At 44.9% G+C, this 19480-nt stretch overlaps 1 protein-coding gene and 1 long non-coding RNA gene across 5 annotated transcripts in view; one reads left to right on the forward strand and one right to left on the reverse strand.

Moving 5' to 3' along the window:
• Window positions 1–16033, reverse strand: part of WARS2 (tryptophanyl tRNA synthetase 2, mitochondrial) — a 108909-nt gene extending 92876 nt beyond the window's left edge. The window contains exon 1 of one of the 4 annotated variants that reach the window (XM_012926055.2): window positions 15887–16033. In XM_012926055.2, coding sequence (XP_012781509.2) covers window positions 15887–15976 — 90 coding nt within the window. In that variant the 5' untranslated portion in view covers window positions 15977–16033. Of the gene's footprint in view, window positions 1–15369; window positions 15484–15886 lie in introns of those variants that run through there. The other 3 variants (XM_036494487.2, XM_058660121.1, XM_058660119.1) reach the window with 3 other exon arrangements.
• Window positions 15724–19480, forward strand: part of LOC131479498 (uncharacterized) — a 106081-nt gene continuing 102324 nt past the window's right edge. Inside the window, exon 1 of the long non-coding RNA XR_009244908.1 lies at window positions 15724–15848. This is a non-coding gene — a long non-coding RNA (uncharacterized LOC131479498). The remainder of the gene's footprint in view (window positions 15849–19480) is intronic.

Raw genomic sequence — 19480 nt, forward strand, 5'->3', positions numbered from 1 at the left:
TGCCTTCATTTCTGTAAGAAAGGTACAAAGTTCCACATAATTTCAAATTTCTGGAAATTTTAAGCTTTCTTGATGCTACTTATTTTAAACCACTTCAGTGAGGTTTGATTGATATGCAAAACACTGTATGTATTTTTGTTTTTAAGGGTTCTAGGATACAGAAATATAAGGTTGGGAAGGAAGATCATCTCTCCCCCTCCCCCCACCAAATGCCATTAACACCTAAGTAAAAGGGAGTAACTCCAAACAAACTTAGAAATTTTACAAAATCTGAGCAAAGATCCCTTTGAGACAGAAATGGCCCAGGAAGATTTTTGGATCCAGACTCTAGGGTCATGGATGCTGGGTTACAGGGAGTTTAGATGTCTTGAGAAGCCCCCCAAAGCAGCAGTTAGGGCTTTCTTTTGGGGCAAACTAATTTTGGAGGGTGCTAGGGGCGAGAGATGATAAGTGTCAAGATGAGACGAACACTGTTAAGATAGGGGCAGTGAACAAAAAGCTTGCACATTAGAATTACACATTAGTGCACAAATAGTCACTATTATTATGCAGGAAGACCCACCAGGTGCTATACATTGGCCAAGGGATTATATAAACATAATAGGATCTCAAACCCACATAGAATTCCTTTATGATGTGAAAATTATTATGAATACCTTAAAAGTCTACAGCCATATGCTTAGTGAGGCCAGACCTGATTGTTTTACCAAGCTTGCTCTTTTTTTTCTTTTTTTTTTTTTTATTGTTAATTATTTTGCATTATGTGACAGTTTCATAGGCTCTGGGAATCCCCCCTCCCTCCCCCTCCCCTCCCCGCGGTGGATTCCTCCACCTTGATGCAGTATTACAGTTCAAATTCAATCAAGATTCTTTCATTGCAAACATATACCAAGCATAGAGTCCAGCTACTTATTGTCCAGATGGGTTGAACAGTTTCTTGGGGAGACCTTTTCTGGTCTGAAGTTTGAGCTGGCAGAATATCATCACAGTCAATTAAGAGTCCCAATATAACATCAACAGCAATTTGCAATGTTATGGAACTGACATGGTTTTGAGTAACCAGTGTATTAAAAAGAAAAAAAAAAAAAAAAAAGGAAAACAAGTCCTAGCCACCACCTATGATTAGCTCATTGACATTTCAATTTTAGTTCATATACAGGACCGGCTGCTCTATACCTTAAAATGGCCATAAGGCACCATTCAGCTGTTTCGTGTCCATTTCATCTTAGTATTTAGCCAGTTGTTGTGTTGAAGTAAAATTTTGCTGATCTTGGCAGATTTTAGGATAATCCAGACTGGCTTGTAACTCTAACAAGATATATGTCAACATTTTAGGTGCAGAACATTTTTTTTTGGGGGGGGGGGTGTGCAGGAAAATCCTCAACACCATGGTGAGGAGTAACTAATCTTTGTGACCCACCCAGCGAGGCATGAGCCAATCCATGCCAGCTCTTTCCTGTCAGATTTCAAGTTCTACTTTCTGTTGTTTATTTATTTTAGTTTTTTTTTTTTTTCCAAGCTTGCTCTTAATGAAGAGCTAGTCAATTTGTGATTGTTTATCTCCTATCAATTTGTTTCTCTAAGTTAAAGAGTCTGGGTGCCTCACAATGTGCTGGTGTGGTGGAGGTAACCAACCTGGCTTTCTCCCCAGGACTGCCAAAGGTTTTCCACGGTCTGGTTGTTCGGACATACAATGAGCCTCCACCTTTGCACTGCACATTTACTCCCAGACCAAGAGACCTCTCTCCCAGCAAACTTCTGAAATGGTTCACAGTCTTGGATGCTGAAAAGTGGCCCCATTTGCTCAGCCTTTCAGAAGGCCTCATGGAAAATAGCATCACAATGGTGGAAACCCGGGGGAGACTAGATCACATGGTGAGAATAGGAAGCCAGACATTCCGGGGCCAAGCGTGCTCCTTTCATAAGGACCTGCTCTGGCAGGAACTACATCAATCCCTTCTGAGAGTCACAGCCTCCAAATCAGTAACCACCTTTCCCTAGGCTCACCTCTTAAAAGCTTTACCAACTCAACAATGCCACACAGAGGACCAAACTTTCAGAACAAGAACCCTTGAGGGACACTCTTAAAACCACAGTCAGATGACAGAAAAGTCCAAAGTCATGCAGCAAAGAATGGGGTTGAATGAGCACAATGTAAATGTTTCAATTAATGTCCCTAGTCATGGGAACTACAAGGAGGAATTTCAAGAGGAACCCTTTGTTTGGATTATAAAACCAGTTCTTCAATGACATTAACTAATATCCTTATTGGAAGTATCACTGTGGGGCTACAGGCAAAGCCCCCGCCTTTCACTTCTGATACTGCTCCCTGCTAATGGCCTAGGGAAAGCACCAGAAGATGCTTTCAGATCCTGCCACCCACTTAGGAGACCGAAATAAACCTCCCAGAGTGAGCATGGCTCAGTTCTGGCAGTTGTGGCTATCCAGGGAGTGAACCAGCACAAGAATATCTGTGTGGCTGTGTAACTCTGACTTTCAAATAAATATATAAATCTTCAAAAAAAATTAGTGGGGCCGGCATGATGGCATAATAGACTAATCCGCTGCCTGTGGTGTCAGTATCCCATATCGGTACTGGTTCATGTCCTAGCTACTCCACTTCTGATCAAGTTCCATGTTTATGGCCTGGGAAAGCAGCAGAAGATAGCCCAGATGGGGGACACAGGAAGAAGCTCCAGGTTTCTGGCTTTAGATCAGCTCAGCTATGGTCACTGAAGCCAACTGGGTAGTGAACTAGCAGACAGAAGACTGTTCTCTCTTGGTCTCTCCTTCTTTCTGTAAATGTCCCCTTCTAATGAAAATAATAAATCTTTAAAAAAAACTCATTAATAACCTAATTTTTGTACTAGCTGGTACAAAAATTCATCTTAACAATCTATAATTAATGAATTGCAGAGACTTCATTAAGAACTATTTTGAAGGAGAATGCTCTAAAATAAAATGTTTCCTATCCCTTGTAGACTAATTACATTCATTTCTCTCATTTGCCCACTTTGCACTTCCGTTACTTTATGAAGAAACTACTCTGGCTGTAAATCCCAACTAGACCCTAGATAGCGGTCCCCTGGCCATCCATCAGCTTCAGCACTTACCACCTCCCCTCTGCTGCCAGGGCTCTGCGGAAGTTGACCTTTGAGCTGTGGCACATGTATATACAGAACTTCCTACATGCACCTGGGGATTCACGTGTGAAAAGCCCTTACATTACACAAGATAATCCTAGTGACAGTAGCCAAATGGAGACACAGAGATAAATTTACAAGACAACTTTGCTCTTTTCTCATAATTCATTGAGCCAAGACTGTAAGAACAGCAACAGCAAAGGATGATTTATAATTTCTACTCTAAATGTCACCATGGCAAGATATATAAGTGACTTTCATGAAACAGATTTAAAAGTTGGAAGGTAATTATCAGCAAATTAACATGTAATTTCTTTCAAGAAGTTTACCATGAACTTACCATGGTTAATGCACAGGTCGTTCAGGTTTATCTCTTGGCTCTAAGCCTTGCTAGCTATGATACCTGTGGGGAGAGTTAATTAAGCTCCCAGCATCCTGAGCTGCAAAACAGGACTAATATTGGCCCCAATATTACTGAGTCGTGAGGCTCAAGTGACAATTAGCTCATTAGCGCCTACTGAACACTTTAAACTCTGCTAGGCACATGTGAACATCTAAAGAATGCTACTATTGGGGCTGCGGGAGAGGACGTCTAGCTCGGATCCCGAACCCAGTCCGCCATGTGCCCATGGCTCATGGCGGGCTGGGCCCGGACATGCCTGGGTGCGGCCTGCTTCCTTCTGGGGTGAGTACGCCGAGGGGGGAGGCCTCCGTGACTGGGCATGTCCGGGACCCACCCAACACCCTCACTGGGTGGTGGGTGAACGGGATTGGGGAGGGGCGCAACCTCGGGCCTGCAGGATTTAACTTCCGGCTGCCAGAGGCGAGCCGAGGGCTGCGGGAGAGGACGTCTAGCTCGGATCCCGAACCCAGTCCACCATGTGCCCATGGCTCATGGCGGGCTGGGCCCGGACATGCCTGGGTGCGCCATTTGGCGCCAGGCTGTGCCTACTGGCCGCCCGGCCGGGGAGCTCTGGGGTATTGGACATCTGAATCGCTGCTGAGATAGCTCTAGAGTGACCCCACCGTTTCTGGGATCTGAGTCAATCCTAAAGATTCCCAATGCCAGTAACTCTTCCTTTGAAGAACTTCCAATCCCTTAATAATGCTGAGCTTTGAACACCTATCAAGTAAAAGATAAGCTCCGGCTTGTGTAGCAGGCTGGCACCTAATGGTCCTCGGAGCAACCACGTGCAGGTGCGTGATTTACAGCTAGGAACGGTCCGAATCTGGGAAGCCACAGCTGGGATGAGGTTCCCACCAAGGGGTGTATGTGCTGGAATGGGGGCTGCGTTCTATCTAGGAAACAGTTGCAGTCACCCGAGGCACTAGTGTGGGCTGGGATTGGATGCACCAGGCCGGTTCAGATCCCAGCACCATCTGGTGTTATGGAGAAACAGGGTAGATGTGGGACTGACTAGGCTGGGTCTCAATCCCCTTCTGAGCCATGTGTGAGCTGTATGTGGGTATGGACGAGCCATGGCTGGGCTGAAACATCCAACAACAAGAGTCAGAATGGGGTGAAAGCCAGCCAGGAAAAGCCACTGTTCCTGCTAGGACAGGAGGTGAACTGAGTAGGGTTGGCTCAAGAACCCCCTGGCAAGCGCAAAATCTGGCATTGGGAGGGGTTCTGATGGAGGAGCCTGGGCAACTCCTCTGGCAGGACACAGTCCCAGCAGGTAAGCGCGAGAAGCATGATTGGAAACAGCCCAGAATAGGCCATGGAAAGTTTCCCACTGGCATGCATTCGGCATGGGTCAGGAGCAGGCCAGGCTGAATCAGTTCATGTCATCCTCTGGCAAATCCGATCACCAGAACAGAGTGTGGAATGGGCCGGGTTTGGTTGCGACAAAACCAGTACACATTCTGGAACGCCAGGGCGTGGTTGCCTGTACTGGATATGAATGCAACACCCATCCAGCACACGTGAGATCCAGGAAGGGAGGGGCAGAGCTGGCGGGGGGGTTAAGGGGCTGGTCCCCTCGCTGGACAACCACTCCCACTGGAGAGTGTTGGCTGGGATAGAGACAGACACGACTAAGCAAGGCTACAACACCTGTGCGCTGCATGTGGACAAGATCAGGGCCACAGCATCAGATGGCAGAAGCTGGCACTGGGGACTAATTCTGTCGAGTCAAATTACAGGACCACCTAAAGAGTGCATAAACCGGGACAGAGAGACCTGGGAGGGAAAAAGTGGGTTCCCCCTTCTTGGGTCACTATTCCCGTGGGAGGGCATGAAAACTAGGACGGGGGCTGGGATGGCTAGACAGAGGCACTCAACAACATCTGTGAGGGCTGGATGGTTGAGTCGATTAGATAGAACTAAGCTTTAATACCCATTGACAAGTACCAGAGCCAAATGGGATGGGGGACAGACTGGTCTTCTGCTACACAAATTGGCAAACCAGGGTAGGGGGCAGGCTTGGTGGGGGTTATTGTGGGTCGCCCCGACTAGGCTGCAGCTCCCACTGGTTGATGTAAGGGCCGAACCAGACTGGACTGCAACACCCATTGGTTCCAGTGCAACTCGGGACTGAAAACAGAACCAACACAGCAATTGCAACCACCAGCTGATCAGGGTGATGGACTGTGCCGGGCCCTGTGCTTGCTAGAACATACAAGAATCTGGTCTGGGAATACCTCAAAGTATCTTTGGAGATCTCCCCACTTGAACTGCTGGACTCAGAATTCTAACCAAGAAAAGACAGAAGACAGAATAGGACAATCATTCATCTCAGCTACATGTTGGCAGCGAAATATGGGACAAATGGAGACTTCATGATGGACAATATCAATCAGTGGACCACCTCATCGAGCGAAACTGGCAGTGACTCATAACTGGAGAACTATTAACTCCACTTGAGCACATATCTCAGAGCATGCCCCACATATGGGACTTGGGGTGGGCGGGAAACCGGGTGGGGCTTCTCCCTCAATACCCCCTTTTACCTCAGATACATGATGGAAACAAAAAATAAATAAATAAATAAATAAATAAATAAATTAAAAAAAAAAAAAAAAAGAATGCTACTATTATAATCACCCCCATGATCAACATGTTTAGTAATAACAGAATGGCTGGCACCGTGGCCTCCACCTGTAATGCCAGTATCCCATATGGGCGCCACTCAGTTTCAGCTGCTCCACTTCTAATCCAGCTCCTTGGTAATGGCCTGGGAAGGCAGAAGAGGATGACTCTAGTGCTTGGGCGCCTGCTCCCACATGGGAGACACAGAAGAAGCTTCTGGCTTCTACTCTGGTTGTTGTAGCCATTTGGGGAACGAACCAGCAGATGGTAGTCCTCTCTGTCTCTCCTTATCTCTCTGTAACTCTACCCTTCAGATAAATAATATTTCTTAAAAATAACTGAAATCATGGCAATACTACTCATTCAGAGCTCCAAACTGAATTAAAACATTAAACTAGTCTAAACACAAATAGGATAGTATCTCCTGAACTAAAGCCTTGAAGACACTATTACTTATTTAGATGCAGCATCATTACAGAACTTTTTTTTTTAAGGGGAGTGGATGAAAGAAAAATTCCTGAACTCCTGAGTAGCAGTAGAACAAAATAAAGAGCAGAAATGCAATGTTCCTTGTGAGGAGGCCAGAGACTGGGTTAGACACTGATGCTCAAGTCACAGCCTCATCTTCGTGCTCAAAGACCAGCATCTGACACAGAAGCAAAGTGTGAGAAAAGAAGAAAGAAAATCGTTGAGGGCCATAACCTCACATGCTTATGTAGCTTAAACAGAACAAGCATTATCTCTTTGTTGTAAAGTAGACACATATCAAAGTAACACCCCCAAACTCCTGACAGCAAATCCCTAAAATAACAGGTGCTCTGGGCCTGTGTGTGTGTGGGGGGGGGGGGGGGGGCGCATGAAGCCGGATGCAGGAGGAGAGGAAAACCAATGGCTGTAGATAGTCCTCTCCATCTCATTAGAAAAGGTCTCTTTGTGTCTTTTTCATCTGATAGATTCATAGAGGACTCTCGTTGATAAGACACAATTATTGATTAAGTCAAAAAAAGCACAGGCAAAGCTGGGTTTGAATCTTGGTGCTGCTATTTATTAGTTCTGTGACTTAAAAAGCTCATGTAGCCTCTCCAAGCCTTAGTCTTCTCTTTTATAAAATCAATAGAATAGCATTCTTTTGAAATATTTTGGTAGAATAATACTGGCAAGACTCCTGTAGGCAGTAATCAAGATAAAATCTGGATAACTCAGAGCACTTGGCTTCAGCAAACAGCAGCCACCATCCGAATGCTTGCTCCTTTTCTGAGACACACACACGCTTCTGCAGGAAGTTCTTCCGTAGCTCAGAGTCATATGAAAAATACAACAAGAACAAACTTGGGGGCCAGCAGCATCACCGTCTTTAGCATTTCCTGGCTGCAGCTGCTGCTATAGCAGACACTGCAGCTTTTACAAAATAAAGGTTTGGGACAACACTGCTTCAAGCAAGTCTGTGAGCATGACTTTTCCAGAAGCCTTTGTAACTCCATGTCACATTTTTGTAATTCCTGCAGTATTTCAGAACTTCTCATTGCTTTTATGTTTACTGTGGCAATCTATGGTCAGTGCTACTTTTTTTTTAGTTTTATTATTATTGAAGATTTATTTTTATTTTTATCTCAAAGGCAGAATTATAGAAAGAGAGTTCTTCCATCCATTGATTCACTCCCTCAAAATGGCCACAACATGCAGAGCAAGAGGCAGGATCTTCTTTCAGGTCTCTCACATGGATGCAGGGTGCCAAGCACTTGGGTCATCCTCTGCTGCTTCCCTGGGTCATTAGCAGGGAGCTGAATGAGAAGAGCAGCAGCCAGGACGTGAACTGACACCCCGGTGCAGTCTTAGCATACTGTGCTAAGCTGGCCCAGGTCAGTGCTTTTTGATGTTACTACTGTAATTATTGTGGAGTGCTGTGAACTGTGTCTGTGGAGTATGATGACCTCACCTGACAAATGCTGTGTGTATTCTGATAGTTCCAAGAGCAAGCATTCCCCTCTCTCTGCTTTAGAGGGACGTCCTACTCCCTGAGCACAACAATATTGACACGAGGCCAGCAGACAACCCCACAACAGCATGGAAGGGTTTTCAATGAAAGAATGGTTGTATGCCCCTCATCTTAAATTAAAACTACAAATGAATAAGGTTAACAAGCAATGCATGTCAAATGTCAAGATATATTGAAAGCTAGACTTCTGGTTCCAGTTAGCAAAGGAAAAGTTCTTCATAAAATAAAAGTGTAACTCCAATGAATATACAGATACTAAGGAAATGAAACAGTTTTATTGCTGATGTGGAGACACTCTCAGTGGTCTGGACAGAAGACCAAATCAGTCTCAGAATTTCTTAAGACAAAGACTAATCCAGAGTAAGTCCCTAATTGTTCAATTCTCTTAAGGCTGAGAAAGGTGAGGAAGCCACAGAAAAAAAGTATGAAGCCAGCAGAGGCTGGCTCATGAGGGTCTGAGAAAGAAGCCAGGGGGCAGTGCTATAGTAATAGCACATTAAACTGTAGCCTGCAGAGTTATCCCACACAAACACTAGCTGTTCCAGTTGCAGTCCAACGTCCTGATAATGGTCTGATATCCCACACAGGAACTGACTGCTCCACTTGCAATCCAACTTACTGATAAGGGGAGAACAGGAAGAAGCTCCTGACTTTCCGGCTTTGATCTGCCCCAGACCCGGCTACTACAGTCATTTGGGGATTGAACCAGTGCAGTCAATGGAAGATCTGTCTCTCTCTCTCTTTCTGCAACTTTACCTTTCAAACAAATAAAAAATAAATCATTTCAAAAAGAGAGGGGGAAAGAAGAAGAGAGCGAATGGGAGGGGAGGGGAAACGAGAGGAGGGCAGGAGAAATGAGAGCAGAGAGGAGGCAAGATGTCATCTCTGTAACATGAAAGTATAAACTAAGCAGCCAGTGCTGATGCAAAAACTGCAATAAATTATCCAGAATTAAACAACAGATTTCCAAAGAAGAAGAAACAGGTATTCTACTGGAAGAAGATGTTATTCGGGACTTTGAGAGCAAGCGAGAAGCCAATGCCTAGTTTCACAACTTCAAAGGGCATGTTCTCTTGTCAGGAGCTAATGCAGCTGGTGGCTTCAGGTTGAGGCCAATGCTCATTTGCCATTCAAAAAAAAAAAATCTTAGGGTCCTGAGGAATTATACTAAATCTGCTCTGTGCTCTATAAATGGAACAACAAAGCCTGGATGACAGCAAATCTGTCTCCATAATGGTTTACTATATATTTTAAGTATACACTGTTGAGACCTGCTGCTCAGAAAAAAAAAGTTACAAAATATTACTGCTCGTGGACCATGCACCTGCTCATCCCCGAGATCTTATAGGGATGTGCCATGAGATTACTGTTGTCACACTTTCTAATACAGCATTAATTCTATGGCCCCAGGATCAAGAAGTAATTTTGAGATTTGAATTTTATTATATAAGAAATACATTTCTAAGGGTACAACTGCCATAGTGATTCTTCTGTTGAATCTGGATAAACTTAAGACTTTTAGAAAGAGACTCATCATTAAGAATACTTACAGTTCAAGAGAGAAGGTAAAAACATTAGCAAGAGTCTAGAAGGACTGGTTCCAACCCTTAGATGACTTTGAGAGGCTTAAGACTTGAGTGGAGGAAGTAACTGCAAATGTAGTGGAACTAGCAAGGGAACTAAAATTGGAAACGGAGCCTGAAGACGTGGCTAAATTGCTGCGATCTCACGATAAAAATCTTAACAGATGAGGAGCTGTTTCTCAGGGATGAGCAAACAAAGTGGTTTCTTGAGATGGAATCTCTCCCCTGCCAAGGGAAGATGCTTTGAGCATCCCGAAATCATGACAAGGAATTTAAAATTCTCCACAATCTTAGGTGAACCAATGGCAGGATTTGGGAGGGCTGATTCCAATTTTTTGGGTAAAACATTGTCAAACTGCAGAGAACTCTTTCCATGACACGGAGATCCTGTCAATACACAAGCTGCACTGTCCTCCTTGAGACGCTGCCAAAGCCACCTCAGCCTTCACGAACCACTGTCCTGACCAGTGAACGGCCACAGCAGCAAGGTGAGATCCTTCAGCAGCAAAAAGATGATCCATTGCAGGCTCGGATGATTGGTGGCATTTTTTTAAGCAATAAAGTACATTTTAAAAGTAATATCTTTAATTTGAGAGGCAGCAAAGAAGGAGGCAGAGAGCTGCCATCTGGTTCATTCCTCAAATGCCTGCAATGATCAGTACTGGGCTGGAGCAAAGCCAGGAGCCAGGAGCCAGGAACTAATCTCATCTGGGTTTCAGGCTCTCAGTTCCTTGGGCAATCAACTGCTTCTTCCCAGGGTCTACAGTAGCAGGAAGATGGAGTCCAGAATAGAGCCAATTATCAAACCCAGGCACTCTTACACGAGACACAGATGTTTTAATGAGTAGGTCAAAGGCTCACCCCCTCAATAAAGTACTTTTAAATTAAGGAATGTAGTTTCTTATATTTTTAGATAAAATGCTATTGCATATTTAACAGATTATAATGCAGTACACATGTAACTTCTACATGTAGTGGAAAACCAAACAATTTGTTTGACTTCCTTTATTGTGCTTGCTTCATCACGGTGGTTAAACCATGCCATATCTCCTAGGTATCCCTGCATTACCCTTCAAATAGCACAGAGAAGTGACATAGTACGATCAAAAATGAAATCGTCATTGAACAACAGAATTCCTGGATGACCATAGCAGCTCCAGACACTTTCAAAGCTGATGACCTCAATATGAGGGGGTCTTTAAAAAGTTCATGGAAGATACGCATCTTACACAGCAGCGTATGATGGCATGGCATGTGAAACTGCCACTTGTAGTGCCAGCATCCTGTGTGGCCAGCAACCCACATCCTGTGTGGCCAGCTGTGTGGCAGCTCCATGTTTGTTCCAGCTTCCTGCTGGTGGCCTAAGAAAACAGCAGAAGATCATTCAGGAGTTTGGGTCTCTGCCACCCACTGAGAGATCCAGATGAAGCTCCAGGCTCGAGGTGTCGACCTGGTCCAGCCCTGGCCATTGTGGCCATCTGAAGAGTACGGAACATATCTCTATCTTGCCCCCTCTTTCCCTGTAACTCTGAGTTTCAAAATAAATAAATCTTTTTTTAAAGAAGCAAATACATAGGTTGAAAAAAACCAATGCATGGATTTCAAACTTTTCTGCAAAAAAACAAATTTCTTTGATTCTATTTTCTATGAACTTTTTAAAAAGATTTATTTATTTCTATTGCAAAAGCAGATCAGATTTATAGAGAGAAAACAGGACAGAGAAATATCTCCATGCGCTGGTTCACTCCCCAAGTGGCCACAACAGCTGGAACTGAGCTGATCTGAAGCTAGCAGCCAGGAACTTCTTCCAGGTCTCCCATGGGGGTGCAGGATCCCAAGGCTTTGGGCCATCCTAGTCTGCTTTCCCAGGCCACAAGCAGAGAGCTGGATGGGAAGTGGAACAGCCAGGACACAAACCAGTGCCCATATGGGATCTCAGCACATGTGCAAAGTGAAGAGTTAGCCATTGAGCCATCATGCCAACCCTGCCACTCCTCAGCGTGTACTTTTTAAGTACTCTAGAATATGCCATAGAAAAGTGGAGAATTATGGAAGTTGTACCCCAATTCAATGTCATTAAGGACACAGACATGTACAATAACAAATGCTAACTGTAATATATAGGATGAAATGCTTTCAGTAAATTCTACCATTTTATTTTCATCACTAATAAACTGAGTGGGGAAATTACTTAACTAAAGCTCAAATAGGCACTAATAATTGTTCCTTTAAGCCCTGTTAGGAACATCTCTTCTGTGGCTCTCTTGCCCACACCCACAATCTAACGAACCATGAAAAAGTCAGACAAAATCAAATTGACAGACATGCAAAACAGCTGATGGGAGTAGTTCAAAATGACCAGGATCCTGGATGACAAAGAAATGTCACAGATTGAAACAGACATGACAAGTGAATGGATTTGATTGTGAAGCAAGGAAAGGACTAGACACAAAACTGGGCAAGTATAAAATAGATCTGTAGCTAATTACATTCATGGCATTGTATCAGTATCCAATCGCTTGGCTTTAATGACTGTGACGATTCCAGATCAGTAAGTGGTATACAGAAATTTTGCAACTTTGTGAACAAAAATTATTTTGAAATTTTTTTTCTTAAAGAATATCTTGCTGTAAGAATACAAGATCACTTCATGCGATGCCCATCTTTTGCAGGTGTAAGTCTGTCATCTAGTAACTGGACTGAATCATGGTGGACAGCAGGGACAGTGTGTTAGTTTCAGTTAGACCTAGGCTGGGCATGGCTAAGGATGAAGCATTTTGTGAAACTGCAATAAAATGCAGACATTTTCTGTTTTAATTGAATGACATAAATATGCCTATAAAAATTTACCATGATATTTCACTCTGCATTACACAATCATGACTCCAGGTTTGGCTAATGATGACAGCCTGAAATTGATCTAACGCCATCAGCATTTAAACATAACATCAGATGTTCGGTCATTCCTCTTGTCACTTTTCAACGGTTTTCTGTCAAGCAACACCTGGCAAAATAAACCATTTTCATATAAATTGTCGGTATCCCATAATGAATACGGTGTGATAGGCTGTTATTCCTGTATTCCCCCCACCACATTTTATTTTGAATTTGAATATAACTCTACCCTAGAAAGGTGAAAGTCTACACCTATGGCAATGCCAACATTTTTACCCTTGATTTTTTTTTCAATCCCAAAAGTATTAGGGGAAAAAACAGGACTCACAATACTTAATTGATCACATTTCCTTAACACAGCCCTGTTGTGGCTCATCTCCTCCTGCTGCCCAGCTCAGGGAAGAGGTCTGCAATGCCAACACTCTTAACAAGCAACTCGGCCATTTCTTGGGTTTGCGATATCACTTACATGATAAATATACACTTCTTTCCACTATACCATGCTCTTGAAAAATAATTTTTTTTTGTTTTCTACAAAGGTTATGAGATGTCATAAAAATGTCTAATGCATCTGGCTTAAGAATCCAATTCTTCCTTCACATATTTCTGCATCTGTTCACAAAATCCCTCAACTTCAAAGAAAGCTTTTCAAGAGTAAAAGAAGATCCACGCAGGAAAAGGGGCCATAAATTTTTAGTAATCCTTTTCTGAGCCCATTTTAATAACAGCAGTGTGGGACAAGTATCTCTTTCAGAAACTTAAAATACCAGAAACAGTATTAATGACTACAGATTTGTTTAGAGATTTATGTTTTCAAAGCTTTCTGGTTATGAAAACGATATAACTCCAATATAGAATATGTGAAAAATAGAGAAAGCTTAAAGTAAACTTAAATCACTTTTAATCCACTATTTAGGAAGACTACAGCAAAAAAAAAAAAAAAAAAAAAAAAAAAAACTAAAAAAACAAATCAAAGCAAGTTTTTTTTTCTATCTTTTCCCATACATATATTTATATATAAATATCTCCATATAAACAATGTTCTAAACATACTGTGAATACAATTTTTAAAAAATCTTTTCTCAATTAGTGTTTTACAACGCGATCATTCAAATTGTATTTTTGGAAGACTTTCACAAGATGTATTTGAGAGAAAAGAGAGTGTGCTCTTGCCTGCTGGTTCACTCTCCCAAGGCCTGCACGGGCATGCCAGGGTGGACCAAAGCCTGGAATTCAGTCCAGGTAGCCCCGGATGGCCAGGGACTCAACCTCCCCAGCTGTCACCTGCTGCTTCCAGGGGGCACATGGGGAAGAGACTGGAACCAGCATTAAAAGCAGGACTCTAACACAGCCCCGCCATGTGCAATGCAGGAGATCTTCACAGTGAAGACAGACACCTGCCCCAAGCCGTATTTTCAATGACTGAAATTACATGTAGACTTATACTGAACACACACTTTCACATTTTCTTTCTTGTCATACTCAAACCTAAAGGTCTGAGAATATTAAACTTTGCTGGAAACTCTACACCTTGAAAGAACCCAGATTGACAGCTGATTAATGTTAAGAGTAATCCCATCCATAAATACCACTAAAAAAAAATAGTAGAAGGTTAAGAATTTATTCCTTTGGCATTTTTAATGAATTATTGTTCTAAATGTTCCCAGGCAATCATTAGTGGGTTTTACTTATTTTTTTTTTTTTGTTTCATTTTTAATCCTTTATCATCCCAAGTTTTTTTTTTAAAGATTTGTATTTATTGTTATTGGAAAGTCAGATATACAGAGAGGAGGAGAGACAGAGAGGAAGATCTTCCATCTGTTGAGTCACTCCCCAAGTGGCCACAACAGCTGGAGCTGAGCCAATCCAAAGACAAGAACCTCTTCTGGGTCTCCCACATGGGTACAGAGCCTCAAGGCTTTAGGCCATCCACGACAGCTTTCCCAGGCCACAAGCAGGGAGCTGGATGGGAGGAGGGACTGCTGGGATTATAACCGGCGCCCATATAGGATCCTGGCGCATGCGAGGCCAGGACTTTAACCGCTATGCTATCACGCTGGGCCCCATCCTAAATTTTAATATGCTATTTGCTAGAAACAATCAATTAATTCCAGCAACGCACAACCAAATCCTCAAACTTCAAGGACAGAAGTATTTGGTGGATTTACCTAATTTAAAAATCAACTCTTTGTTAACACCGTTGCCTGAAATTGAGAATAACTATTGAAAAATTGTATCTTAACAAAGAATTTTCTGTACATGTGAGGTGCACACCAACAACGAGGGAGACAGGAAGTCCAGAATAGTAATTCACAAGATAATCAGAAAACTAAGTTGAACTTATATCTTGACTTCCCTAATTATAGTACCATCATACTCAGGCTTCATAATCATAGAAATAGATTTTCCAAAGCTTGAAGGTCCAGATAGACTGAGTTTTCACGTCACACAATTAGGTCTTAGCAAGAATAGCCCTGGATTCTAGCTTTCTAACTTCCACTCTACTTCCTTCCGGTACACCTGCTACACGGGGACACCCTTAAACCCACGCACTGGGATAAGGAAGGATGCAAGCCTTCCCAGAAATGACACAGGAATCACAGGACCTCACGTTCTAGTTCCCGGAAAGTATCGCTGTGGAAGAGTGTGCCCTCTTAACCCTGGAACACTCTCGGAGACAGGGAATGGACGTCAGAATGAGGAAAAGGCGATAGCCACTACCTGTCCACCATCTGTGGCCATGAGGACCAAGCACCAGAAAGCGACGGGCCGTGCTCCGAACACTGGTCAAGTTCAGTGTGGTCGCCATTCTTCAAGGTGAGCTAGAACTACAACAGCAGGAATCAGAGTGGACAGAGGCCTAATAACCACATGGCCAGAGAGAGGCTGGCAGCGGCGGCCTCGGCCTAAACAGCTCAACAAACATTTAATTTGTCCACTGGTCCGCTGTGCGGGAAAAGAAAGGTATAAATAATGGGAGAGGGGCTGCAGTCCCTCTGCCTCGTCACACCAACCTAAGCTGGCTTCCAGTGTTGCTCGGCAACAGCGGCGGCGTCGCACGCCACCAGCGTTACGTCATCACGCAGCCTGCAACGCATCACTTCAGAGGGCAGTCACCGGCGACATGCTCTGAGGAGAGAAAGGGCTCTGTCGCTTCCGAGGAAGCAAGAAGAGAGGAATAAGTGAAGGGAGAGAAGGAGGTGAGAAGGACCTCGCGCGGTGGGAAAGCAGCGGTTACCTGGGGAACACAAGCAGCGTCGGGTCCTGTATGAAGTGCCCGGATGAAGCTCCCGCACCCGCGGGCCTTCCGCATTGAACGCAGCGCCATCTTGAGAAGGGCGGAGCTGACTTTTGCGAATGACGTGTGCTCGGCGAGCCGACCCCCCCTCACCCCGCGGCTCTTTGCTGCGCATGTCCGTGCGCCGGCCGGTCCCGCTGCCTCGGGGGGCGTGGCGGCCGGGTAGGCGGGGTCAGGCAAGGGGCGGAGCCAGGCGGGCGGGGTCAAGCACGGGGAGGAGCTTGCTTTCCCTGAAGGCCTAGCCCTGCCTTGAGGGAATACGCCCAGCAGGGCTTTAGGGTAAAAAGTTAAGTTGTTTGACTAATCCTAGCCAAAGAGAGGCAGCTTTCACTAGGAGGAGAACCTCCCTGTTCTCATGGAGGGCTTGGATCTTTGGAGACACAGCCTCCTAAATTCAGTGTGCAAACTGTGACACCTTTCCAGGTGCTGAAGATACCCAGGAAAGGGGGCTGTACGTGGCCCCCACGCAACACGTTGTTTGAGATGCTGTAGAAGCCAGCACCTAGTTGGGGGCGGGGAGGCGAGGAAGGGTGAGGGGGTCACCTGGGTCCTCAGCGCGACCCAGGGAAGGATGCTTGGTGAAAGAAACCGTGTTGTGTTCCGGATTGAATTGTGAGAGGGGTTCGTAGCGTTCGGCTTCTGTTAAAACTCCTACAGATCTTGCAAGAGGTTCCTCAGAAGCCGTTGATGTGTTTTGTCTTATTCATCCATTGAGTTACTATTGAAAGTTACAAGGTAGGGAGTAAGTTGTGCAAGGGATACCTGCTGGAATAAGAAGCTGAGGTCTAGCTGGGTTAAGGTAAAACTTAAGTTGAAACCCTGCTAGTTAGTAAGTCATACAAATGTACAAAGTACTGGTGAAACTCAAGCAGAGCTGGTATGATTTAGAAGCGATAGGTAAGGAATTCTACGGATGCAGGGAAGAGCACTGAAGGAAATAAAATTTTATGCTGCTGTAAAACAGATTGGTTTGATTTTATACATTAATATTTGGAGTTCTTGTGGTGCTTGCAAATGTGAAGCATGTTAGATAAATCCATGGGCCTGAGGAGAGAGATTGGAACTGCAGAGCGTGCTGACTGGAACCAAGGGAATGTTCAGGACCGCTAGATACAGTTTGTGGAATAAACCATCTGCCAAGAGACGCAGGAGAACCCAGAAAATGTATTGGCACTGAATTCCAGACGGTGCCCCAGGAAGTGATATATGCTATCATTGTAAAAATGAGGTCTTATAAATGCCTTAAGTATTTGGTACTCATAGACACAGCTTTTTTTCCCCTTAAAGGTAATTAGACTGTATGATCCTAGGAATTAACAAGGTTAAACCTAGCAGTAAAACAGCACCATGAGCTGTCAGAGGATGCACCGTTTTTCCTCAAGCAGTAATTTCTCCTCTGATCTGCTGGAACATAATCCACTAGTAGTATTTTAGGGGAAGAAGTTTCCATGAGATATATCCACTAAAGAAAGTATATCAAAACACAAATTGTATTAGTAGCCTGCCTTTTTTTAGATTATTATTATTATTTTATTTGAAAGGCAGATTAGCATGGTGAAAGTAGGAGAGATAGAGACAAAAGGTCTTATGTCTGCTGATGCACTCTTCAAATGGCTGTAACAGCTAAAACTGAGCTGATCCAAAGCTGGGAGCTTCGTCCAGGTCTCTCACACAGGCGCAGGGTCCCAAGGACTTGAGCCATCCTCCACAGCTTTCCCAGACCATAAGCAAGGAACTGGATGGGAAGTGGAGCAGTCAGGACACAAACCAGTACCCATATGGGATGCCAGTGTCACAGTGCAGAGGATTAGCCTGTCTGCCACCACACCAGCCCCAGTATCCTCATGTTTTTAAAGCAAATTATTTACAAATGTTAAGATTTTATTAAAGTGATAAAATGTGCTTCAAACTGCAGCAGTGAATTGGTCACTCTTGGGTGGCACTCAGGGTGGTGCTTGGACAAGAACTATATGATGCATGCTTGGGGGAAGGCTGCAACCGCCACCGTGTTCCCGGCGTGCCTGGGGAAGGTGGCGACTACCCTAAGGATGCAGGCTTGGGTGGGGAGAAGGCTAGGAGCGTGACACCAGTGGGCATGTAGGGACCTGGGAGCTCACCTCTATTCAGGTGGAGCAAACCTGGGAATTTCCTATGTGCATGGTCCTAGGCAAGGTAAGGAGAGTGGAGGGGAGAGCCCCAGGTCAGCACGCTGCTCTGGTGTTCTGGTGAATCAGGCCTGGAAACTTCACTGGGCATGGATTTAGGTCTGTAGAGGAGTAAGGCACCAGGCCAGCACATATGACAGGAGCTTGGGACCCTGGTGGGCTGCAGAGCACCAGACCAGCAAACCAATGACTGAGATTCTGAAGGCTGGACTAGGCACAAGGATTGTGGATTGACTAGGGAAAGGAGCAAGGGGATATGGTGTAGGGAGGACCATCCTGGGAGTATCTTGCAGGTGAGGAATGATTCCTGAGGACTCCCAGAGACAAGGCTACTGTACTTGCAGATAAGCAACTGGACTGAGACCTGGTGGTTTGGACGGGAGAGACCGGAAGATTTTTGTAGTTCAGACCGATGCCCCCACCTACATGGGAGACCTGAACTGGGCTTGTTAGCATGGAACATTGCTGACCATCACATGCCAGCCCACACGCAAGCTGTGACTGGGGTTCTGTCTGGCAGGGCTAGATCCCAGTACATGACAGTAAGTGATCAGAGGACAGGTCACATTAGGCCTGACCATGACACCAACCAGCACACAAGAGAATCGGGTCCGGGGGTAGATTCTGTGGGGTTTTGTGGGATGAACCCTGTGGAATTACAAGTCCAACTGGTTAGTTTAAGAGTTGGGATGGTGATGAGTAGAGCTAGGCATGATCATGGAGCTCACTGACATGGGCACTGGGCCTGGGAACAAGCAGGACAGGTCTAGGATGCAGCACCCACATGAGCACCCCAAAGCTGTGTGTAATAAGCTGGGCCACAACATCCACCTGCTCATACAAAAGCTGGGATGGATGGGGCAGGTCATGCTGGGTAAGAACCTAGCACCCACTAGCATGTGTGAGATCTGGGTCTGGGAGTGGCTCAAGCAGGGGAACTTGGAAAACTCCCCTAATGGGTCATAGCTCTTGCTGGTGAGCATGTGGTCCAGGCCTGGGTGTTGTGCATGCTGGGTAGGGTAGCCTCATCTATTAGCAAGTAGGAGAGTTGGTTTTGAAAGAGAGTGGACAGGGCAGGGCTGAGTGAACCGTAGCCCACTGGCAAGTGCAGAAACCAGGCTGGAATGCAGGTCATGACAGGCAAGGCTGTCACATTTATCAGTTTGCATGAGCCAGGGATGGGAGCAGACTGAGAAGCACCAGGTTGCAGCACATGCAGTCGGGTCAGGCCAGGCTGCAGCATCCAAAGGCAAAGGCCAAAACAGGTGAGGGACTATGTCAAGCTGGGTCAGACCAACCACTGGCACGTGTGAGATCTGTGGCTGGGAGCAGGCCTGGTTGACGAGCTAAGGGGACACCCAGGCTGAGC

Source organism: Ochotona princeps, chromosome 2 (genome assembly GCF_030435755.1).
Source record: "Ochotona princeps isolate mOchPri1 chromosome 2, mOchPri1.hap1, whole genome shotgun sequence".
Classification (NCBI taxonomy): Eukaryota; Metazoa; Chordata; class Mammalia; order Lagomorpha; family Ochotonidae; genus Ochotona; species Ochotona princeps.